Source organism: Pipistrellus hanaki, assembly GCF_964339955.1.
Source record: "Pipistrellus hanaki genome assembly, chromosome: 4".
In the NCBI taxonomy this organism is placed as follows: Eukaryota; Metazoa; Chordata; class Mammalia; order Chiroptera; family Vespertilionidae; genus Pipistrellus; species Pipistrellus hanaki.
Genome location: NC_140506.1, coordinates 80,757,615 through 80,780,140, shown reverse-complemented (window position 1 = coordinate 80,780,140; position 22,526 = coordinate 80,757,615). Strand labels below are relative to the sequence as shown.

General features: G+C 39.0%; 2 protein-coding genes across 6 annotated transcripts in view; one reads left to right on the top strand and one right to left on the bottom strand.

The window, feature by feature from the left end:
• Positions 1-22,526, top strand: part of MPV17L (MPV17 mitochondrial inner membrane protein like) — a 29,182-nt gene that overhangs the window by 2,289 nt on the left and 4,367 nt on the right. Inside the window, exons 2-5 of one of the 5 annotated variants that reach the window (XM_084881161.1) lie at positions 1,292-1,393; positions 2,812-2,882; positions 7,834-7,863; positions 8,034-8,259. In XM_084881161.1, the coding sequence (XP_084737287.1) occupies positions 1,292-1,393; positions 2,812-2,882; positions 7,834-7,863; positions 8,034-8,213 (383 nt within the window). In that variant the 3' untranslated portion in view covers positions 8,214-8,259. Of the gene's footprint in view, positions 1-1,291; positions 1,394-2,811; positions 2,883-7,833; positions 7,864-8,033; positions 8,905-22,526 lie in introns of those variants that run through there. The other 4 variants (XM_084881163.1, XM_084881164.1, XM_084881162.1 and 1 more) reach the window with 4 other exon arrangements.
• Positions 9,410-11,651, bottom strand: LOC311621268 (V-type proton ATPase subunit D-like). The gene has a single exon (XM_084881166.1). It carries the CDS (start codon positions 10,159-10,161, stop codon positions 9,418-9,420), a length of 744 nt encoding a protein of 247 aa, XP_084737292.1. The 5' UTR covers positions 10,162-11,651; the 3' UTR covers positions 9,410-9,417.

The following is a 22,526-nucleotide window of genomic DNA, read 5'->3' as shown; positions in this document are numbered from 1 at the left end:
TTCTGTTCCTTTCCTCACAAGCCCCACAGAAAACTCAGAGGACAGGACTGCTTGATGCAGCCTCAGACAACCACATGGCTCAGGGGGTCAGTGAGGTCAGGGAAGTCACAGTAATGGTGAACTGGAGAGCAGGGACCCCCTGGATTGTCAGATATGTGTCTTCTCCCAGGGCATGACTTCCTGGCGGGATTTGCAAACTGGTTCATCATACCAGTTACTAGTGGCTTTGTACAGGGGTGAAGGGGTTGCGGGGGTGTGTGTGTGTGTGTGTGTGTGAATTTGGGAATCAGATTCCCATTTAATCCTCAAACAACCCTGTGAGGCAGATAGTCTTATTATAATGTAGTCCCATGTTACAGATTAGGAAACCAGGGCGCAAAGGGTTTCAGTGACTTGCTCCAAGACAACACAATTCCTGCGGTTCTCAGTCTTGGTGACTGTTGTCAGTATGCCTGCCCGGGAAGAATTAAATAACAGTGCTTGGGGAAGCCCGTGGCTCAGGCCTGAGGCCTCTGAAACAGAATCCTGCCCAGGTGCTAGTTTAGCTTTCAGATTTCGGGCCCAGTGTCCCTCACTTCCTGTTAAAATGCAGAAGGCAGGTGGGACCCCTGGGGTGGGATGTTTGCTCCAGGCACTTCCGACTTAGAGATTGTTTGTATCAAATGATCCTTTGTGCCTTGGGGAGTGTGAGTCGTGATTAAGAGTTCTGGCTTAGAATCTACACCTGGTTTGGTATTGGACCACTTTTTTTTTTTTTTTCTTAATCCTCACCCAAGGGTATTTTTTCCACTGATGTTTAGAGAGAGTGGAAGGGAGGGAGATGGAGGGCTGGGGAGAGAAGAGAGAAAGAGAGATGCCGAGAACCAATTCCAGCATGTAATAATTACAAGAGTTTTACCAAACCGTTGGTGAAGCTTGGGGAGTTACATGTAGTTTACCTGTTGGAAACATCTCCCAAACCTGAATGGTATCTAACTGCCAGACAGCTCAGGGCATTTTATTGCCTCCTGTTGGCCAAACACCAGAACAGCTGTAGGCTATAATCTCTGTAAACACTTGGATACCATACCCTTGGAAGTGTCTATTTCCACCTTGCCTTGGGACAAATTGTGTTTAATAAAAGGGTCTTTGGTCAAGGGTAGAGTCTTCTAGTTCCTTCAGCTGGAAGCTCCTCTAACCCCTAATGCCTGTCAAAAATATCTTTTGTCTACAGACATATATATATATATATATATATATATATATATATATATATATATATTTATTTATTTTTATTATTGATTTTTTACAGAGAGGAAGGGAGAGGGGCAGAGAGCTAGAAACATCGATGAGAGAGAAACATCCATCAGATGTCTCCTGCATGCCCCCCACTGGGGATGTGCCTGCAACCCAGGTACATGTTCCTGACCGGAACTGGACCCTGGACCCTTCAGTCCGCAGGCCGATGCTCTATCCACTGAGCCAAACCGGTTTCAGCTAAGGACTCCTTAATCGTCTGCGCACAGCCCTTTCTCCAGAACCTTTTGTAAAGCTGGGGAAAAAGAACCCGGGCAGAGAGAGACACATCAATAGGGGCTGAGGATTGAAGCTGCAACCCAGATATGTGTCTCGATAGGGAATTGAACCCGTGACCCTTGTTGCATAGGCCAACGCTTTAACCACTGAGCCTACAGGCCAGGGTAGTCTCGGCCCCCTATTAACCTTCCAAAAGCTCTTTTCCTTCTCTGAAACTGCAATACTCCCCCGGTGGTTAGGAGGATCAAATGAAATAGTGCACACAAAGTGTTTAGCACTTAATTAGTGCTGGTTAAGTGGAATGAGGTTTACCAATATACCGCTGGGTTTTCTGATGAGTTCGGCACTAAGAATCCCCTGTAAAGTGACTACAAATATTTTATTTCCCCTTCCTCCTTATGCATTTTGGGGGGAGAATTTTTAAAGCACTAATTTTTACACCCTTCCTAAAATAGGAGGGTTTCATCCTTGTTCCCAGAATTTCTTCTCAGAGTTGTCAACATCAAAGTTTTCAAAATGTTTTTAGGAAGGCTGAATTGGAGTTCTGCTTTTCAATTCTGATTTAAAAGCCTCTTTCTTTGGTGGGAAGCTTGTAGTTGCCAGAATACACAGGATCCATTGGCCTTTAAAAAAAAAAAAAAAAAAATATATATATATATATATATATATATATATATATATGGTAATTAAGTTTTAAAAATTTTAAGCATTTTACAAAAAAATTGAAAGGGAGAGAAAAAGTCATCAATTGTCTCACTATCCTAACACTGCTGTTTTTATGAATTTTCTTAGTTTTTTTTTTTTTTTTTTTTTTAAATCATTCCTCTATGTCTGGCCAGCATGGCTCAGCAGTTGAGCATCAACCAATAGACCAGGAGGTCACAATTAGATCCCTGGTCAGGGCATATGCCTGAGTTTCCGGCTTGATCCCCAGTAGGGGGTATGCAGGAGGTAGCCGATCAATAATTCTTTCTCATCATTAATGTTTCTATCTCTTTCTCCCTCTCCCTTCCTCTCTGAAATAAAAATTTTAAAACATTAAAAAATAATAAAAAATCATTACCCTATAACTTTTATAGCTAACTAATCTCACTTTATTTTTACCATTCCTTTAAAAATTTATCTAGTTTTAGAGTAGAAATTATAGTCTCTTTTCTATGTTGAGTCAGAAAGGACATATTGAGTGAGTGGTAGTGGTGGTTACTTTACATACTGAAATTGGAATCTTGAATTCTTTTACAGTATTCTTCTTACTTAATCTTTTAAAATTCTTTTGATGTGTGTTTTTGCTAATAGGTATGAGTATTCTCCAAGGAAAGGATGACATATTTTTGGACCTGAGACAGAAATTCTGGAATACATATAAGGTAAAACAGACTTTTGAAAATGCCACCAATATGTTTTTGTAAATTTTTAACATTAAATACATTTTAATAAAAATATTATTAAATTAAGGCTATAGTTGGTTAGCACAAGGATATAATATTTGAACAGATGAATCAAATGAAAAGAAGCATTAAGAGTGCCTATATGAGTGTCTCTGAATTGTATTCATTGTTCACAATAATTCCTGATGCTCTTTTTTTAAAAAAAATAAATATATTTCATTGATTTTTTTACAGAGGAAGGGAGAGAGATAGAGAGCTAGAAATGTCGATGAGAGAGAAACATCGATCAACTGCCTCCCGCACACCCCCCCCCCCCCACTGGGGATGCGCCTGCAACCAATGCACATGCCCTTGACCAGAATCGAACCTGGGACCCCACAGCCCGCAGACCGACGCTCCACCACTGAGCCAAACCGGTTTCGGCAATTCCTGATGTTCTTATATTGACTCTTACTATTGATTATAATTTAGTGAATCTCAGAATCAAAGAGTTTATTGCAAAAAAGGGTAGATTGTGAATGGAATCATTCCCACATTCAGAGTCGAGGTTTCCAGATATGCATCCTGCTGAGTCTCCGTGAAAGGAACCTTCTTAACGTTACAAAGTATTTACAGAGAAATATGGTACTCCCCATGGTCATGTCTAGGCTTGAAGCATGTCACTTGTTGTACTGTTTGCTTAAAACAGATGTCCATAATCCAGATTGACAAATATTTATTAACTAATTCAATGAAGATTTGTGGTTTTCTTCTGTTTTATTTTGGAAAAAGGAACGTTTTCCCATGATGCCATAGATTCTATGAAAATATGTACAGCTTTATAAAAAAAAGTGAGCAAGCAGAATGGTGAAAGAAAGGAGCCTTAGGCAGAGATTTGTAGGTGTTTCAGAGCCTCCTCTCTTAATGAAGACATACAGGTTATCTTTGTTGCATGTTGAATGCCATACTAAGGATCTTGAACTCCAGTAATAGTAGTGGCAAGAGAAACTAAACACAGGGGCTGTTGTAACCAAGTTCCCATGAGAAATAATGAAGGAGTAGGAATAGGGATGATTTGAGAAATATTTAGGAGGCAAAATTGGTAGGTCTGGGTGATGGGAAATGGGGTTATGGGCAAGGACACATCTGGGATGACCCTCAGGTTGTGACTTAAGTGACTTGAGATAGGACATAGAGGACAGTGATCCAATTTGAGAAACAAGATAGTTGAGTTCAGTATGGGAAATGTTGAATTCCAGATGCTTTTAGGATATTCAGAGGGAGCTGTCCAAATGCACAGAGGAGAAGTCAGAGCTAGAGACAATAGATATGGAAGAACTTGGGATAAAACTAAGCTTTTGATAGGAGCTTGACCAATGAAAGTAAGAGCACAGAAGAAAAGAAGCACCCAAAAGGAATCTGTCACAAAAGACTCTAATAGTGAGAGTAGAATCGGTTCTTTGTTGCTAAGGAATTATCCCCCTGTCCAATCCATGTTCTTCTGATGAAGGTGGGAAGGACATCTCTCTAGTTTATTTGTTGTTCACATGTAAGTAGTACTTGAGCTTTTTGTTTTTCTGTGTATGTGTGTGTGTGTTTTCTTTTCTTTTCTTTTTTTTTTTTTTTTTTTTTTTTGCACAGATGGCATGCAATTTCTGTCTCCTTTCACCACCTGCAACATGGCAGTTCAGATATATTATCTCTTAGAAATATATTGGATAATACATTCTTCTGTCTTATATAGTTTTAAAAGGCTTTAATATGGAAATAATTTTAAACTTACAGAAAAGTAATAAGAACAGTTCAAATAACACCCATATGGGTGGCCTGAATGGTGGGCCAAGTCACATCTGGGGGGCTCAGTCTCCTTGAAGATGGAGGTGCCCAGTTCCAGTCACTGGAGTCTCTGGTCCTCCTTTGACGGCTTATCCCAGAAGTTCTACCAATGGCACCAACAGACATGTGCTCCTTGTCCAGACCTGGACTCCTATTCCTGGCTCCTCTCTGGAATCTTGTGTGAGTCTGACAAGCAGCTACTGTGTGCTGACACCAAGCCATGCCAAAGCTGAGGATTTTAAATGAACTTGAACTCCTGCCTAGCAGAAATTCACCCTGAAGAGACCTGCCTATAAAAAGAGAACTTGCCTAATATTCGGTGGGAAGTTAATACCACCTTTGTTTGCTCTGACACTGTGCCAAACACTCAAAACAGGCGTGCGAGGCCAACCCAGGGCTCCAGGAATCTGCCCTCGGAGAGGTGGTTCGGTCCAGCCACGGGCTTCTGGCCCAGCCTCATTCCATGCCTCCCTCTCTCCATTCTGTACCTCAACCATTCTTGAATTTTTTCAGTTCCTGGAATATGGCAGCCTCTTTCCATTCCAGCCTTTCCCAGACTCACACCTCCCCTTCCTTTGGACCTTAGCTTACACATCATTTCCTAAGGAAGCCTTTTCTGACTACATATGCCCATTATAAAGCCTCCTAACCCTTGGAATTGCCTTGTTGAACTTCTCACAGTTGTAATAAATCACTTATTAATGTGGGGAAAAATCCACATGCCCTTTACCTAAATTCACCTATTCACATTTTGCCCCATTTATTATTTGCTTGCTCTATCTATCGGTCTGCCTATCTTTCTATCTAATATGCTTTTCTGAATCATTTGAGTTAGTTACACACAGAATTACCATTTACCCCTAGATACTCAAGTATCTATTTTCTAAGAACGAAGATATTCTCATATAACCATAGCGTAGTTATCAGCTTCAATAAATTTAACCGTGACAACAATCTTTTTATATCTTCTACCGTCCATATTCCATTTTTGTCCACTGACCATCGAATGGCCTGTATAGCATTTCCTTTCCTTCTGATACAGGATCTAGTCTAGGATCTGGCGATGCATTTGGTTCCTGTGTCTTTTTAGTCCCCATTAGTTGGGGACATTTTCTTGGCCCTTTTAAAATCTATTGCAACCCTGATACCTTTGAAGAATATAGACCTCTCTTTAAAACACACACACAAAGCATTTGCTTTTGCGGGCGGGGGGTTGTCTGTTGTTTCCTCATGGTCAGATGAAGGTGGTAGATTCCTGAAACACTCCATCTGTGGTGATGGATCCTCCTCAAGGCTACCACACCAGAAGGTGCCCAATGTCCTTCGGTCTCTGGTTGGAGAGTTGAAGGTGTCTGATTTTTCCACTGTCCACTCACTATTTTCCCCCTTGAAGTTAATAAGCAATCTGTAGAGAGGCACTTAAAAACCATGCAAACAAATACTCTGATCCCCGTCAGAATATTCCATTCCACCCCCCAGATTTGGCACCCCAATTTCTGCCTGAACCAGTCTTTGCCGTTGTGATGGTTGCCAAATGCGTTTTCAACTCCAGTGCTGGTTCCACATTTACCAGGTGGCGCTCAGTGATCTGTAAACAAATGCCTGCTCTTGTATTCCAGTTATTTATTCTTTTCTCTATTATCAGCATGGACTCAGGGATTCTCATTTTTTCAATGGCTTACAATTCATTACTGTGTGGAATTATCTTTGGTGCTTGAGTGTCTGGGATTTGGCCAGTGAGAGTCCCTTCAAGCTGGCTCCTAAATTCTACTGACATCCATTGTTTGTTTTTTTAATCCTCACCTGAGGATATGTTTGTTTGTTTTAAAATTAATGTTTGTTTTTTAAAACTAATTTTAAAGCAAGAAAGGGAGAGAGAAAAGAGAGAGAGAGAGAGAGAGAGAGAGAGAGAGAGAGAGAGAGAGAGAGGAAGAGAGGAATATCGATGTGAGATAAACATTGATTGGTTATTTCCTGGACATGACCCAACTGGGAATCAAACAGGAAACCTAGATATGTGCCCTACTGGGAATTGAATCCTCAACCTTTTGGTGTTTGGGACCACACTCCAACCAACTGAGCCACCTGGCCAGGGTCTCCCATTTTTTAAATAAAAAAATCACTTCCTTATTTTCATAAAAAGATATCCCTGGCTTATCTTATTTCTTTACTTGCCCTGTCCCAGGCCTGGAACCAGCCGTTTCTTTGAGAAGTCCTTTCCCCCCCCCTCCCCCCCCCCTTTTAGTGGGGAATGGGAGACCAGGATCTGTGCAATGCAATATACTAGGTGATGTTATGTTCTGAAAGACAAATATTGCCATAAGAAGTAAAGCCATGATTGGCTACTGATCCTTTTTGCTAAAATAGTAAATTCTTAAATGAGTATATCTTTTCAACAGCTTTTATTGAAATGGTTTATTGTAGAAACTTTAGGAAATACTAGTAAAAATTAGTAAAATAAAAAAGAAAGTAATACCACCTTTATATTACTAGTGTAATACTTTTAAGGACTGTTTTGTTTTTTTTAAAACTTTTTTCTTTTAGGTATAATTTACATACCAAGATTTGTAGCTTTGAAAAAAAGCCATAATGATGACCATTTTTGTCAGAATGTACAGGTTAAAGCCTGTTAAAATAAACCTATTTTAAAATATTTTGTAAAAAACAATGTTAGCTAAACTTATTCTATAGCTTGAAACAGTAAAATATGTTATTAGCAAGTCATTCCATAAATCATGGATTTTGGTATACTTTCAAAAATTTATTGATGATCCTTTTATAAATATGTTTCTTTATCATTTGCCTGGGCTCACAGGAAAATTGCAATATATAAATATGTGTTGTTATTTTGAAAGCAGCTAACAGAATTGACAGTGATTCTGGTAGACTTTTCATTCTGGATCTGTGAATAAAACTAGTATAAATGACTTGTACCCAACAGTTTTTTCCACAACTCTCCACCCTCTTGTGTGCAAGGGACCTTAAGTAGGCTAATTTAATCGGCTTAGTCTGAAATAAAATACCACCTCCGCATACTATCTTCCTGGTATTTCTTAATCTATGGAACGAACTGTGATTAAAAGGCATTCTAATTTATATATTTTTTTAATTCCAGAGTGGTCTGATGTACTGGCCTTTTGTACAGGTGAGTTTTTTTTTTTTTTAGTATTTGAAATCTTAAAAGAGTTTATTTAAACCGAACTGCTGGCATATCCCTGGGAGCAAGATCTCAAATGTTCCCTCTACAGGTGAGTTTCAAACCACTCAGAATTCTAACTCCTGACTTTGGTTTATAACACCCTCTTTCTGTTACAGCTTACCAACTTCAGCCTTGTCCCTATTCAGTGGAGAACAGCTTACACCGGACTCTATGGCTTTGTGTGGGCCACCTTCCTTTGCTATTCACAACAGAGTGGCGACGGCACACTGACGTCCGTTTTCACATTCCTTCATCGAAAGGAGGCCAACGAATTTGAAAAGCCTCCAGAGAAATGAGGAGTCAAGGGTTCCTTGAAAGTGACAATATTTTTCTTTAAATGCAGTGAGTTACTACTGATAAAATACTCTACTAACCTGCAGTATGCGCTCCATTTGGAAGAATTGCTATTCCTGGACTCACTTGTTTCCTAATTACCAATAAGCACTTTAAATTTTATCCAAACATTTTCCCCCCTCATTCTATCCTGAAATTATTACTTCTCTAATATTTTCACTTCTTCAATACTTTGGTAAATACCAATATTAGTGGCAAAATGGCATTTAATCATAGTTACTATTTCTATTCTAATATTTTAATGCCATTTAATTATATTTGATGCATTTAATTATTAATGCCATTTAAGGAGCCTGTTTTGATTGTATACGTCTCTTTTCTAACATCTCGGGTGATTCCTAAACACTTTTGGATCTTATTACCTTTTATACCGAAAGTAGTTCTTAAGAGTAAATTTCTATTTACATGGAACTCAATCAAAGTCAAGACTGAATAACCAGATTTCCTCCCACCCCAATACTATCTAATCATTTTTTTTGCTGATACTAAAGTTCTATAAATATATTTTAAATCATAAAAAAATAGTATATGACTGGTGTGTCCTGTATAGAATATAGTTCATTGGCATTTTCTATTTTTGTAATTTCTTTTTTTTTTAACCATATATTATTTTTATTGCCCCCCCCCCCCCCCCCCATTCACAAGAAATACTTCAGGCATTGTTGGCCAAAGAGGGCAAGAATCCAAGTTTATTATATTGTTGTACTATTCCACTGAAAGTGAACATGAAACAATCATGGCTGTTATGTCACAATACTTAAAAACTGCATCAACTTGAGCTTTCAAAGTGATTATTCTTTCTGCCATATCACTTTCCCCAAAATTGCCATGATTGCCTCTGGTTAGACTCTGGCAGCTTTCCAAAGAAGGTGTGGCAAGATTTGGCATTCCTTAACACTTCCTTGATCTTTCAGCAGGGATTATGTGATACTTCTAACACATACAAAAAGGGCTCATCATATTCTTAGGGATTGCCCACTGTTCTCTGCAGATATTCTTCATGTGTGGGGAGCCAATATTGAGTGCGCTTGTTTTTCTCTTTTTTTCTCATTGAAACTTTATATTGTTTGTCTCCTCCCTTTGATCTTCTTACATAATACACTGACTGGTGTCACGTCAGGACTGAAAGAACCAGAGCAGGCAAGGTTACTCAAACAGAAGATCCTCATCCTTCTCTTCATCCAGAAGATTGGCAGGCTCTGTCACCTCTCCAGCTATCTTCCGTTTTTCTAATTCCCTCTCAGCTTTTTCCTTGAGAATCTTTTTCTTCTCCTGTATTTTCTTTAACCTATAGAACTCTTCTCGCTCTCTCTCATCCAGCTCTGTGATGATGTAAGCAATGGTACATTCAATCCTGGGAATGACGACATGTTCAATGGCATTTACACGCCTGTTGGTTATCTTAATAGCTTCATCCAAAGTAACAAAGGAAGTCTGCATTGAGGCGAGTTCCACCAGTAGTTCCACTGCTTTGCCATAGTTCTTCTTCAATTTAGCCAGTTGTTCCCCACCTCTGGCTAAACCAGTCAGCTCATAACTGTCAGTTCCTTCATGGTGATATTCAAATATTGGCAAGGTAACACCTGCTACATTATCTTTCTTTGCTCGAACCTTCACTTGGGCTTTATTCACATTCTGGATAACTGTGGTGCTGAAGTCCCCTGCTGCGAACTTGGCCTCCGCAAGGGAAAAGGCAGCTTCACTCATCACTTCACCCATCAACATTTTAGTCTCTATGATCTTCTTTAGGATCTGTCGAAATCGAAGAGTGAGGGCATCGGATTTCTTCTTCAGGAGGTTTCGACCTGTCTGTGCTCCTTTCAATCGAGCCTTCATGATGGACTGTGCCATTTGCGAGGGAAAGATTTCGATTCGATCTTTGACAGACATTCTGACGATGACTGTCCGGCTTTGGTTCCCGGTCAGGAAGACGTGGTCGCCACAGACCCAGCCACAGCGTCTTCTTCTGCCGCAGTCAGGTGGTTGTCTCACGTGACCGCCCCCCTCGCATTGTGCGTTGCTAGGAGACCCTGGGATTCGCACTCCTTACTTCCGCTTCCTGTTGGAATAGGAAGCGGAAGTGAGGAATGGAGGCTATTTTTGTAGTTTCTAAGTGAAGTACTTTTTAGCTAATGTTTTTTTAAGTTTTGAGCATATTCAGTACCCCATATGAAATTTGACTTCTTTAAGAGAAATATACTGAGTGAAGTTCCTGCGGGGGGAAAAGGAAAAAGAATAACTTTTCATCTTTGGTAAGGAAGAACTCTGTTTCATAGGTTTCTAGGAAAAAGTTACCCATTTCATGCTGATGTTATATTTTTAAAAATCAACGTTTTAAACTAAAATTTTATAGGTAATCTTTAAGGAAGATAAGAGAAACTTGATTCACTCTTTCAGATTTACTGTTTGCCTCACCTCAAAACAAGAGGGTTTAAAATTATAAGAAAATCTCAAGAAGTTTCAAAGCAAATTTCACCCAAGAACTGAAACACAGTTCTGTTGCTTCCTATGGAGTATGCCACAATTTAAGATGTGAAGCACTAAAATGTTAATACAGTTATCTTGAGAATTTATATTTAAGAGTAATTTAATGATATATACTTAAAAATTTTGAGCATATCATTGTAATACAAATTTATGTTATAACTTTTAAGTATATGATTAAATTTATTTTATATTATTGGGACAACAGTAAGAAATTCCTAGATAGTTTAATTAAAATAACATGGATGGATCATGAGAATATTATGCAAAGCAGAAATAAGTCAGTCAGAAAAAGCTAAGAACCATATTATCTCATTCATATGTGGGATATAAAATGAAACTAATCGAAACAAACAACAGTATGGTGGTTGTCAGAGGGAAGGGGTTGGGGAGCAGTAAAGGGTAAAGGTGAGCAAATATATGGCGATGGAAGATGATTTAACTTCGGGTTTTGGGCACATGATGCAATATACTAGTTCAGATCATGTATCATAGAAATGTACACTTGAGACCTATATCATCTTATTAACCAATGTCACACCAATAAATTTAATAAAAAATAAAATAATTTATTATTTGCATTGTTTTAAAAGTAGCTAATGCCACGGAAAAGTTATTTCACAACACATAAGACAAATTTTGTCATTAAAAAAGTTTATGTAGCCGAAACCGGTTTGGCTCAGTGGTAGAGCGTTGGTCTGCGAACTGAAAGGTATCGGGTTTGATTCCGGTCAAGGGCATGTACCTTAGTTGCAGGCACATCCCCAGTAGGGGGCGTGCAAGAAGCAGCCGATCCATGATTCTCTCTCATTGATGTTTCTAACTCTCTATCCCTCTCTCTTCCTCTCTGTAAAAAATCAATAAAATATATTTGAAAAAAAAAAGTTTATGTAGAGTAACTATCACAAATACTACCTGCACTCTTTTAGCTGAGCTTCAGCATTATTTTATGATGGAAAAATAGTGTTTTGCATTTTGTACCAAAGCAATTGGGAAAACAGACCTTGTTTATACTGTTAAGGAGAAACAGTTTTTTATTCATAAAAGTATGATAATCTGTACTCAATAATATGTTACCTTGTAATATAGAAAATATATAGCATGGCTTCTCTAAATTTTTGCAGATAATACACTTTCAGGGTTTTTAAAAAAATATATTTTATTGATTTTTTACAGAGAGGAGGAGAGAGGGATAGAGAGCTAGAAACATCAATGAGAGAGAAACATCGACCAGCTGCCTCTTACATACCCCCTACCAGGGATGTGCCTGCAACCAAGGTACATGCCCTTGACTGGTATCGAACCTGGGACCTTTCAGTCCGCAGACCGATGCTCTACCACTGAGCCAAACTGGTTTTGGCAGTTTTTAAAAATATATATATTTTATTTATTTTAGAGAGGATGGGAGAGGTAGAGAGATAGAAACATCAATGATGAGAGAGAATCACTGATTGGCTGCCTCTTGCACACCGCACACTGGGGACTGAGCCTGAAATCTATGCTTGTGCCCGGGAATCAAACCCCGAACTCCTAGTTCATAGGTGGACGCTCAATCACTGAGCCACTGCAGCTGGGCCACTTTCAGTTTTTAAGGCAGACAATACAATGTTTGCTGTTTTAAAATGCTGCCAATCTTGATAAAACACACTCTAGACCTTCTAGTGTTTAGAACCAGGCAGGTGGCCCCACCTCTTCTTCCAGATTACCCTGTTCCAACAGGTTTCTTTAACCGTGTGTTGGGCTCTATGTTTGCTCAGGCAAAGGCAAAACCTATAATTCCCTTCCCTTAATGAAGTCGAGGTATACTGTATTTTCAAAGCAACTTTACCTCCTATGTATAGAAAACAAAAGGGAAATTTGGAGGATGCCGAAAGAATTTCTTTAAAAAAGCTTACAGAATATGGATTTCTGATCCTCTCAGAGTGAGCTTAAACTCAAAGATCACAAATCCTGTCCTAGGTCCAGGCATTTGGCGCACGCCCTGGTGGTCACTGTAGGATAATACAATTGGCCCTGCTGCTGCCAAAATCAAGAGTGCCCAAGTCTCATCCTGTTGGACTGCTGGTTTCCACTCCTAGTCTCTGAGATAGGCCTCTTACAAAAGTAAGTGACAATGATTTTTCAACTCGGGAGAGATTTCCTTCTACACAAATGGATGCAACCACCCTTATAACAAATGTTACAAAATGGGATAAACAGCAGGATGATAACTGTGTTAAAAGAAGTTCATGATCTAATTGGGAGTAGAAAAAAAAAAAAAAAAAAAAAGGGATAATCTGGTTCTCAGGACATCTATCCCAATTCATCACCAGTGGCATGAGCAGCATCTGTAACAAGTGGTCAGTAGAAAGCTTGAATATTACTCAACTATTGCCACCCAGCCATACATTAGCGGCAGAAGCAGTAGGTACTTTGACGTCATGGTGCCCTGGATAATCTGGGAAGGCTTCATGGAGGTGATGTCTGAGCCGGGTCTTAAAGGATGGAAAGTCACAAGAGTCTCAAGGTCTGTGAAGTGGAGGGTTATGGTAGGATCAGATGAGATGAGATCTTGAAAGAGAGCAAAGAGAGAGAAAAGGCAGTCCAGCCAGTGTGGCTCAGTGGTTGAGTATTGACCTATGAACCAGTAGGTTAGGTGTCGATTCCCGATCAGGGCCCATGTGGGGCGTGCAGGAGTCAGTCGATCAATGACTCTTTCATCATTGATGTTCCTACCTCTTTTTTCCTCTCCATTCCTCTCTGAGATCAATAAAAATATTTTTTTTTTTTAAAAAGAAAGAAAAGTCATTTAAGCTCTAACACGGAAGGACATTTTCATCACCCACTCCTCAACTTTGAATAATGTAGATGCTTCTATCCAGTGTACTTGTAATTAACAAAAGTTAATGTCCCTTTATCTATATCATAGTTGGTTTGGTGAGAGAGAATTAGGCAATGTGAAAGTTTGCATGTTTAAAATGTTCTAATACCAACTTGGAGTGGCATGTGAAAATGTTTCCCACAAAATCTGTTCAGTAAGGTGATTCAGTGTACAGAATAATGGATTATTTGCCCACTATACAGTCAGAAAAATTTGGCATTTATAGGGGTTCCTATAAATGAAGGGTGCTTGGGGAAAACTTTATCTTAGAATGTATGGATACTCTCTGGGCCACAATAGGAAAGCTACTGAATGAAAGGGATTACAGCTACTAAACGATAGTTTTACATTCTAGTACTTTATTTATAATTATAATTTTATTTTTTAATACTCTAAAAATATATTTTTATTGATTTCAAAGTGGAAGGGAGAGGGGGAGAGAGAAACATCAATGATAAGAGAGAATCATTGACTGGCTGCCTCCTGAATGCCCCCCACTGGAGATCGAGCCCACAACCTGGGCATGTGCCCTTGACTGGAATCAAACCCAGGACATTTTTGTTTTATTTTTTCACAATAAAACCTATAGATAAAGACATTTAGTTTTGATATTTCAGGTTGTACCTAAATAGGCCTCAAGATAAACTGTTAATCAAATTAAATGTAGATATTGTAGTCTCTTTAGTTGAGACAAATTACCCAGAACTACAATTTCCAGCTCATCCATCATTGCCATATACTTTCTTTACTGATTCTCTTCCAAGCATCGTCAGCTTTTAGGATTCATCTGAAGCTGTCCAAAAATATATTTTTGCTCCATAGGCAATTTAAATTTAGTTCAGTGGGATTTTCTACAGAGTGTTTGCCAAAACAAATTGTATCCTGATAGCCTTAACAATATTTTCTGGAGGCAGCTTTCATTTGAAATTACCCTAGTAGGTTCATCTTCTGAAAGGATTAGAAAGTTAATGGATTTTTATGCATGAAGCTTTTAACCTTGCATTGGCTACGTATAATCTAGTTTTGTCCATAATGTTTAGAAAGGAACCAAATAACAGACAATGCAATTAAAAAGTGATTGAATTTTTTTTCTTTTAATATTTTGCAATGGCCGGTAAGTGAAAGGAAAAATCTGGAGTTTAAAGATAAAGAACAGATAAAGATCTGTGAATAGTGACCAATCAAGTGAATAGAAGAGAATAATAACTGAGTAATATTTTGGCATATATTACAATCTTTCTTTTCCTAGTTCTTTTTTCCTTGTAAGCCTGTCTTCCTTAAGTGAATATTTACTCACCCATATTTTCCTCTTTTTCTTTTCTTTCTTTTTTTTTTTTTTTTGGCAAATGGTCATATCAAACTGTCTTCTGTTTTTAGTCCCCACCCACCCCCACCCAACCACGACCACACAAACACTCCAGGAAAGCAGGATAATGGTGGAGAGGGTAGGGACAAGAGCATATATTGTAAATGACATGATTGCTGTGCTTTGGAGAGATGGTGGCAGACACCCCTCATTGGGTCTCTTCTTTCCTCTGGGGAAAAAAAAAAAGGTAAAAAGATCAGGCCTAGCCCTAATCGGTTTGACTCAGTGGATAGAGTGGTTTGACTCAGTAGATAGAGCATAGGCTTGTGGACTGAAGGGTCCCAGGTTCATTCTGGTTAAGGGCATGCACCTTGGTTTCAGGCACACTACCAGTAGGGGATGTGCAGGAGATAGCTGATCTATGTTTCTCTCTCATTGATGTTTCTAACTCTCTATCCCTCTCCTTCCTCTCTGTAAAATAAATAAATAAATAAATAAATAAATAAATAAATCGATAAATATATATATTTTAAAAAAGGATCAGGCCTAGGGAGAATTTTGAAGCAAGTAAACATTCTGGAGGCAGCTTCCATTTGAAATTAGGTTCATCTGAAAGGAAATAAATGGGTTTCTTATACCTAAAGATTTTGGGTTTGCAATTCCCTTTCTTCTTTTTGCTGTTGTTAATCCTTACCTGAGGATATTTTTTCCATTTATTTTCCATTTATTTTTAGAGAGAGCTGAAGGGATAGAGGGAGGGGGGAAGAAGAGAGATACCAAACATCCTTGGCTGCCTTCTGAATGCTCCTGGACAGGGGACAGGGATAGAACCCGCCTTGACTAGGAATAAAACCCCCATCCCTCTGTGCTTTGGCCAACTCTCTAACCACTGAGCAACACAGGCCAGGGCTGCATTTCCCCTTCCTTTTCAGCAGTCCTCTCCTTCCTCCAGGTCCCCTTTCCCTGCACTCTCTCTGGCTATAATCCTCTATCTTCCAAAACTCATGTTCTCTTCATGTGGGTGATTTCAGTTAGATAGATGTATTAGATAAGTAGGTTTAGGATGAGAGTCTTTCTAGCTGAGTTTTTGTTGTTGTTGTTTGTTTGTTTTTAATGAACACAAACAAATCCAGATAGAATTTCAGGAATTATTGCTGGGTGGGAGCGGGTGGAGAGAAGAGGGTGGATTTTCAGCACTTTACATTGTGATACATTGTGCCATACACTTCCCATTGGACAAAACCAGCCTGGCAAAGATCATTGCCACATGTTGTGAACTTCCCAAAATGAGTGATCGTTCTCTATTTGAATATTGTATTTCTTACCAGTCTGTGAGCTTCTGAAGGGAAGAATGTATTTCATATTCATATTTGTGTCTGAAATGTCCAGCCCGGTGTCCAGCACATAGCAGAAACTCCAACAGTGTTGAACGAATTGAAGTTTATGGATTGCTTATTTGCTGCTTTTTGCCTCTTGACTGGTGCTGAGAAACCTGGACTGATCATCCTTCCATTGCCATCCCCATATGCAGGCAGCTGTCATGTGAAGATTGGCACAGCCCAGACCTTCCCCTAGTGTTTTCTTGGGGGATGGTTGTGACTGTGGGCTTTGGTTGCCTTCGCCCATCTGGCACATGTCCCTCAGAAAACCATCTCTTCACATCTTAACTTCAAACTTGAACTGAAACATTGGCTTTTCCTGGGTCTTAAGCCTGTTGGCCTTCAGGTAGGAACTACGACATCAGTTCTCCTGGTTCTCAGGCCTTCAGACACAGGCTAGAAAGAAACTATTGGTTTTCCTGGGTCCCCAGTCTGTGATTCACCTTGCAGATCATGGGACTTGTCTCCATATTCACATAATCCAGTTCCTTATATACATAAATCTACATATACATCTTATTGGTTCTGTTTGTCTAAAGAACAGAGACACCCTCATTTATGTATATTAATATCTTGCAGTATGTGGCTCATGCAGAGTGGTTGTCTGTGGGTGATGACCACCAGTGTACAGTTGTAACAGAATTACACTGAACATTACGATCTGGGACCCCTGAAATCATAATATATAGGCTGTCGCCCATTTCTACTCCACAGCCTCTCTATGGGACCCCAATATCTTTCTGATTTGAAAATGGGAATTCAGCCAGGTAGATGATTCAGCTAGATAATTGCCAAATAACAAAACTGACTACATTTTCACTTTAGGTTGACAGTGGGTGAAAGGTGTATGTTGTGAATTCTGTGAATGTTGGGAGCTGAGAATTGATTCCAGGTAGACTGAGCGCCCTTTTGTTGCTAAGCTATTGCAATGCTTCATGATGCTTCTTAGTGACGAACTTGGAATGCATTTGATATTGTAGCTCTGTATACCAAGGTCACCTAGTTGATCAAACACCTGCATGTTGAATACTGCCTCTTTAGTATTCATGATGAAAGCTGTATTGGTTCATTGTCTAACACTTGTGTCAGAGTCCTGTTCCCCTGAGGCATGGAGCCAGAACACGCTTTCATATTTTGTGTGGTAAGAGGTTCATTGTTTCATTTTTTAAGCTTAAATTTTATGTATAAAATGTATATATTAAATTTTTGGTATACCCTGTTTCCCCAAAAATAAGACAGTGTCTTATATTAATTTTTGCTTCCAAAGATGCAGTAGGTCTTATTTTCAGGGGATGTCTTATTTTTCCATGAAGAAGAATACGGTACACATTTATTGTTAAATGAAAATAAAGGAAATTTATTACCTGTATACGGTACGGTAGTATGGTAGTTGTCAACACAAACCAGGCAAACTGTGAATCCTACAGTATCAAGAATTTACTCATTTATTCAATGACAATCATGTCATCATCTTTTGGAACATCATTATAACAATCCAATTCCTGAATTTCCTGGTGAATTTCTTATGACTCCATTTCTTTCAGAATCAGTGGACCAAATCTCTCATGTTTAGCCTAGGGGGGCCTTATTTTCTTGGGGATGCCTTATATTTCACTCAGAAGGAAACCTGTAAGTAGGTCTTATTTTCGGAGGATGTCTTATTTTCGGGGAAACACGGTAGTAAAATTTAGTGTATATGAAAAATGAGTTTTAGTTAAGTACAGCATATGACTAGCATTTTTGTGTTATTGGTGATATGGATATTCTGGGAAATATGTAAAGGAAATGAGATTTACATCTTGTAATCTTTCCTAATCTTTATTGCAAATGCAAGATTTATGCCTTTACTTTGGATTGAGATACAAATTGTGTGGATCAGTTTATGTGTTCTTTGTTACTTACTGAATTCTTCCAAATATTTGGCCTATTTCCTATGTATGTATGTATGTATTTATAGAGCTGAAAACTTAGAATCAAAATCATTCCCAAGTGTCTTCTCAAAAACCATTGTTTCTGAGCACAAGTAGGAGAAAGATGCAATATTAAGAGTCTCTTATTAATATTGAGGAGGCAAACTTGAGCTTCATCTTCAAATACTGAAGCTGCTTTTTCCATCGTCTAGTGCTCACTTGGCTCTTTTAGTCTGGAGTCCACTAGTTTCTTCTTTTGTGATTTAAATTCTTCCTATTGACCGAAGATTTCCCCAAAATTATTCAATGAAGAAACTGCGGATATGTGTTTGATAAGTATGTTGAATTGTTATGGAGTTGAGTTTAACAAACATTTATACATTTATTCTGCATATATATATATATATATATATATATATATATATATATACACACACACACATTGCCTCAAGGTCATATTAGATCTTTCTATGGTGACCCTTTCTCTAATTTATAGCATCTTCATTCTAGGTCCCTTTTTGTTGTTTCAGTATTATAATCAAACTATTATGGATATAATGGGAATAGTAAGTAGCTATCGGGAAGTTAATTTGGAGTGTGGGAGACGGAATTCCCTATCTTGTACACAACACTTAGCTTTTAGTTTTATAATTTGACAGGGATAGGACGAATGAATTAAATTACATGTAGAGTTCAGGTTTCAGGTGTGTTAAATTTTCATGCATCATTGTATCTGAGTGTCTTCTGTGAAGGGTTATAAATTAGAAAATTAAAATAAAAACTACTCTGAACTGAAAGTATTCCCTGTTCACTTGATTTCTTCAATAGTGGGCCTCTAAGTTGAAGATTAAAAGAATGCTCTTTGGTGGGGTGGGTGGTTGTATGTCAGAAAGATTCTTGTACATTTTGCTTGTTTTATTTTACTGCTACTAAAAGAAAGTGGGAAAAATTATTGGCTGAATGCCAGTGAAAATGCTTAATAATATCTAGAGGATTTAATGAAGGGACACAGGTATTAAATCAATATACTGAACTGTAAGATATAAACCTACCAGGTAGAAATTATAATCTGTCAAATTTTTGCAGACTGTTTATGTTCCTTAGTGATAAATAATACTAAAGTGAATGACGATTTCCAGGCTTGTTGCCAATAACGAATTACCTGTAGGAGATGTGTGAAATTTTTGAATAGAGCTAATAAATGATTTGCAAAGCAGCTTCTTTTATCCTCTGGGAGAAATTATAAGAGCAACATACTGTATACATCTTGAGTCATTTCTCAACAGTTTGGAACAATTATGCTTTTACCTGAAGTAATGAAAAGCTTTTCGCAATTGTCAATTGTAAAGTGAAGGCTGGAGGAGGCAATTTTTAAATGTGAATGTGTAGAAAGAATGATGAAAAGTACAGACAAATGTTAAAAGTAAAATCAGCAATTTCTGTGCTTCCTCTGCCATAGATGGCTTTCTTTGTGCTCCCCTCAGGCATTTGCTTCTGTGTCCTCTTCTAGGATGCTGTGTCCTTGCCTCTTTTTTATTCAAATTTTACTTCTTTTTAAAAAATTTTCAGAGAAGAAGGGAGAGGGAGCAAGAGATAGAAACATCAATGATGAGAGAGAATCATTGATGGGCTGCCTCCAGCGTGCCCCTCATGGAATTGAGCCCACAACCTGGGCATGTGCCCCAACTGGGAATCAAACCATGACCTCCTGGTTCACAGGTCGAAGCTCAGTCACTGAGCCACACCTGCTGGGCCAAATTTTACTTCTTAATCAAACATTTTTGGGGAGGGAGCTACATTAGTATTTCATCCTTGTGCTGGCTCCAGTCTGTATGGTCTGTGAAGGCTTTCCCTTCCGTCCCTTCGGTCCTAGCCCAGGGGTTAAGGAAAATAGGATTTATCCACACAGTGCACTTGAGAGGTCTGGGCCACTTCTGAGCCACAGATGTGTCTGTCTTGCTGAAAGTGAACATGCAGGCAATGAGAACTGTCAGCCATCCACCAAAGCTGCTTTGGCTTAAGGCAGTGACTTGGGCATCTGTGAGCCTTGGCCCAGCTCTCTCTGCTGTGGATGAGGTCCAGTGTTCACTCCAGAGAAACTGGGGTGAGGGCTGGAGGGGCTGTCATCGCTGACTCACCACCTCTCCAAGCAGTCTCTCCAGACCTGATCTCTTCCTTCCTAGCCCCAGGTACCTTTCTCTTTGGTACCTCTGTTTCCATCTCATCTCCCTCAGTTAAGAAATCTATGTAGGGGGGTTTTCTATCAAGTGATGCAATGGGAGTGGAGAAGGAACAAAGAAGTCTGTAACTGGCTGTGACCAATTATTTGCAGACAGACTGCGCTTGGACAAGCTAACTCTTCATTTATTTTTCACAAATCTATTCATCATTGCAGAAACTTAATGCCCTGAACCCTTTGGGACTTGACTTTTGATGCTTGCTCAGAGGAATTCAAGAAATACTTGGTTAATTTATCTGTAAGTCAGTACTAACATTGGCATGAATTGCATTCATGCACAGACACTTCCTGAAACTGAGGAGTATAGATTTCTTTGACTTTACCAGCTAGTGAAACATGCCATTAAACTTTCAGTGCATGGAGAGGAAAGGTGGAGAATGGGGATGAAGATCAAGGGCAGTAGTTCTCGGTTGGAGATGATTTTGCCCTCTAGGTAGGGTTGCCAGATTTAGCAAATAAAAATACAGGTAAATTTGAACTTCAGATAAACAATAAGTAATCTCTTAATATAAGTGCATTCCAAGTATTGCATTTTGGACATAGAAATAAAAGTTATTTGTGATTTATGTGAAATTCCATTTTAACTAGAAATTCTATACTTTTATCTGGCAACCCTTCACCCAGGGAATATTCGGCAGTGTCCAGACATTTTTGTTTACAGCCATGGTTGGGGGGAGGGGAGCTGCTATTGGCATATAATGAGGAGAGGGCATAGACACAGCTAGACACCCTATAGTGCATAGGTCAGCCCTCACAACAGAGAATGATCTGATCCCAAATGTCAATCATACAAAGTTGAGAAAGTCTGTTCTGTAGGATATGAAGAGCCTATGTCTTATCTTTTGGGCACTGTGAGCAGCACAGAGCTTCTTTCGGATTTATAAAACCATTTGAAACTTGAAATGTACACACACACACACACACACACACACACACACACACACGATACGGATTCAGAATAAAAAGAAATCAAGTTAATAAGTTGAAATGTCTTTAAAACAGAATTTAGTGCTGACTAGTCATGTACAGTTCAATCCATGTAATTATATCATATACATTTTAATATGTTTTATATTATGTAGCACAATCCTTTAAAAGAATGAGTGTCTAGGTTTCATGATGGTTAAAAACAGGCCTGCTGTAGTCAGGCAGCATCCAAAATACTGTTTCTGGATTGGTCCATGGAGGCAGAAGGACGAGCTTTTGAGATATGAAGGACACTAGACTATAAGATCCACTCAAAGATCACGGTTGAAATATCCAAAGAAGATGGGTGAAAACTCAAGGCTAATGGGATAATCAAGGACACAAATTCGAGGCAGAGGAGAAAAAACAGAAAACGCTTTTCTGAGTGATTACAAATACAAAATAATTATGAAGTGCTTAAATCCGTAAGTCATCTCATGTCACTCCTCTGAGAATGAACCCTTGCAATGACTCTCTATCTCACTCCAAGGAAAAGCCAAGATTCTTAATGGTGGTCTGGAGGCCCTACTATACCTCACCCCCTTGACCCTGGGTTCTCAATTTCTATCCACTGTCTGTCTCCCTCACATTGTCCAGGCACACTCTTGCTTTAGGTTCTGTATTATAATAGTTATCTATTGTTTTGTTACAAATTACCCAAAGGGGCAGTTAAAACAATAGACATTTATTATCTCACGGTGTTTCTATGGGTCAAAGATCCAGGAGTCCTTAGCTGGGTGGTTCTGGCTCAGGGTCTCTCAAAAGATTAGAGTTAAAAAATATCAGCTGGGGCTGCAGTCCATGAAGAAGACTTGACAGGAGGATCTGCTTCCAAACTCCTGGCTGTTGAGCAGAGACCTCAGTTTTTCACCAGATGAACCTCTGTTCCCAATATCGCTTTTCCCAGAGTGAGATGCAAGAGAAAGAGCACTGGAGAGAACACCAACACATGCTCTCCATGACTTAGTCTAAGTCACACACGCTCACTTCTCCCACATTTTATTCTATTCTCTTCTAAATCCAGCCCTCAAGGGCATGAATACCAGGAGGCAGGGATCATTGGGGCTATCTTGGAGGCTGGGTACCACAGGATCTTTGCACTGGCTCTTCC

Bases quoted from the DNA above. Each gene is read 5' to 3' on its own strand.
- LOC311621268 (XM_084881166.1), bottom strand. From the start codon at position 10,161: ATGTCTGTCAAAGATCGAATCGAAATCTTTCCCTCGCAAATGGCACAG.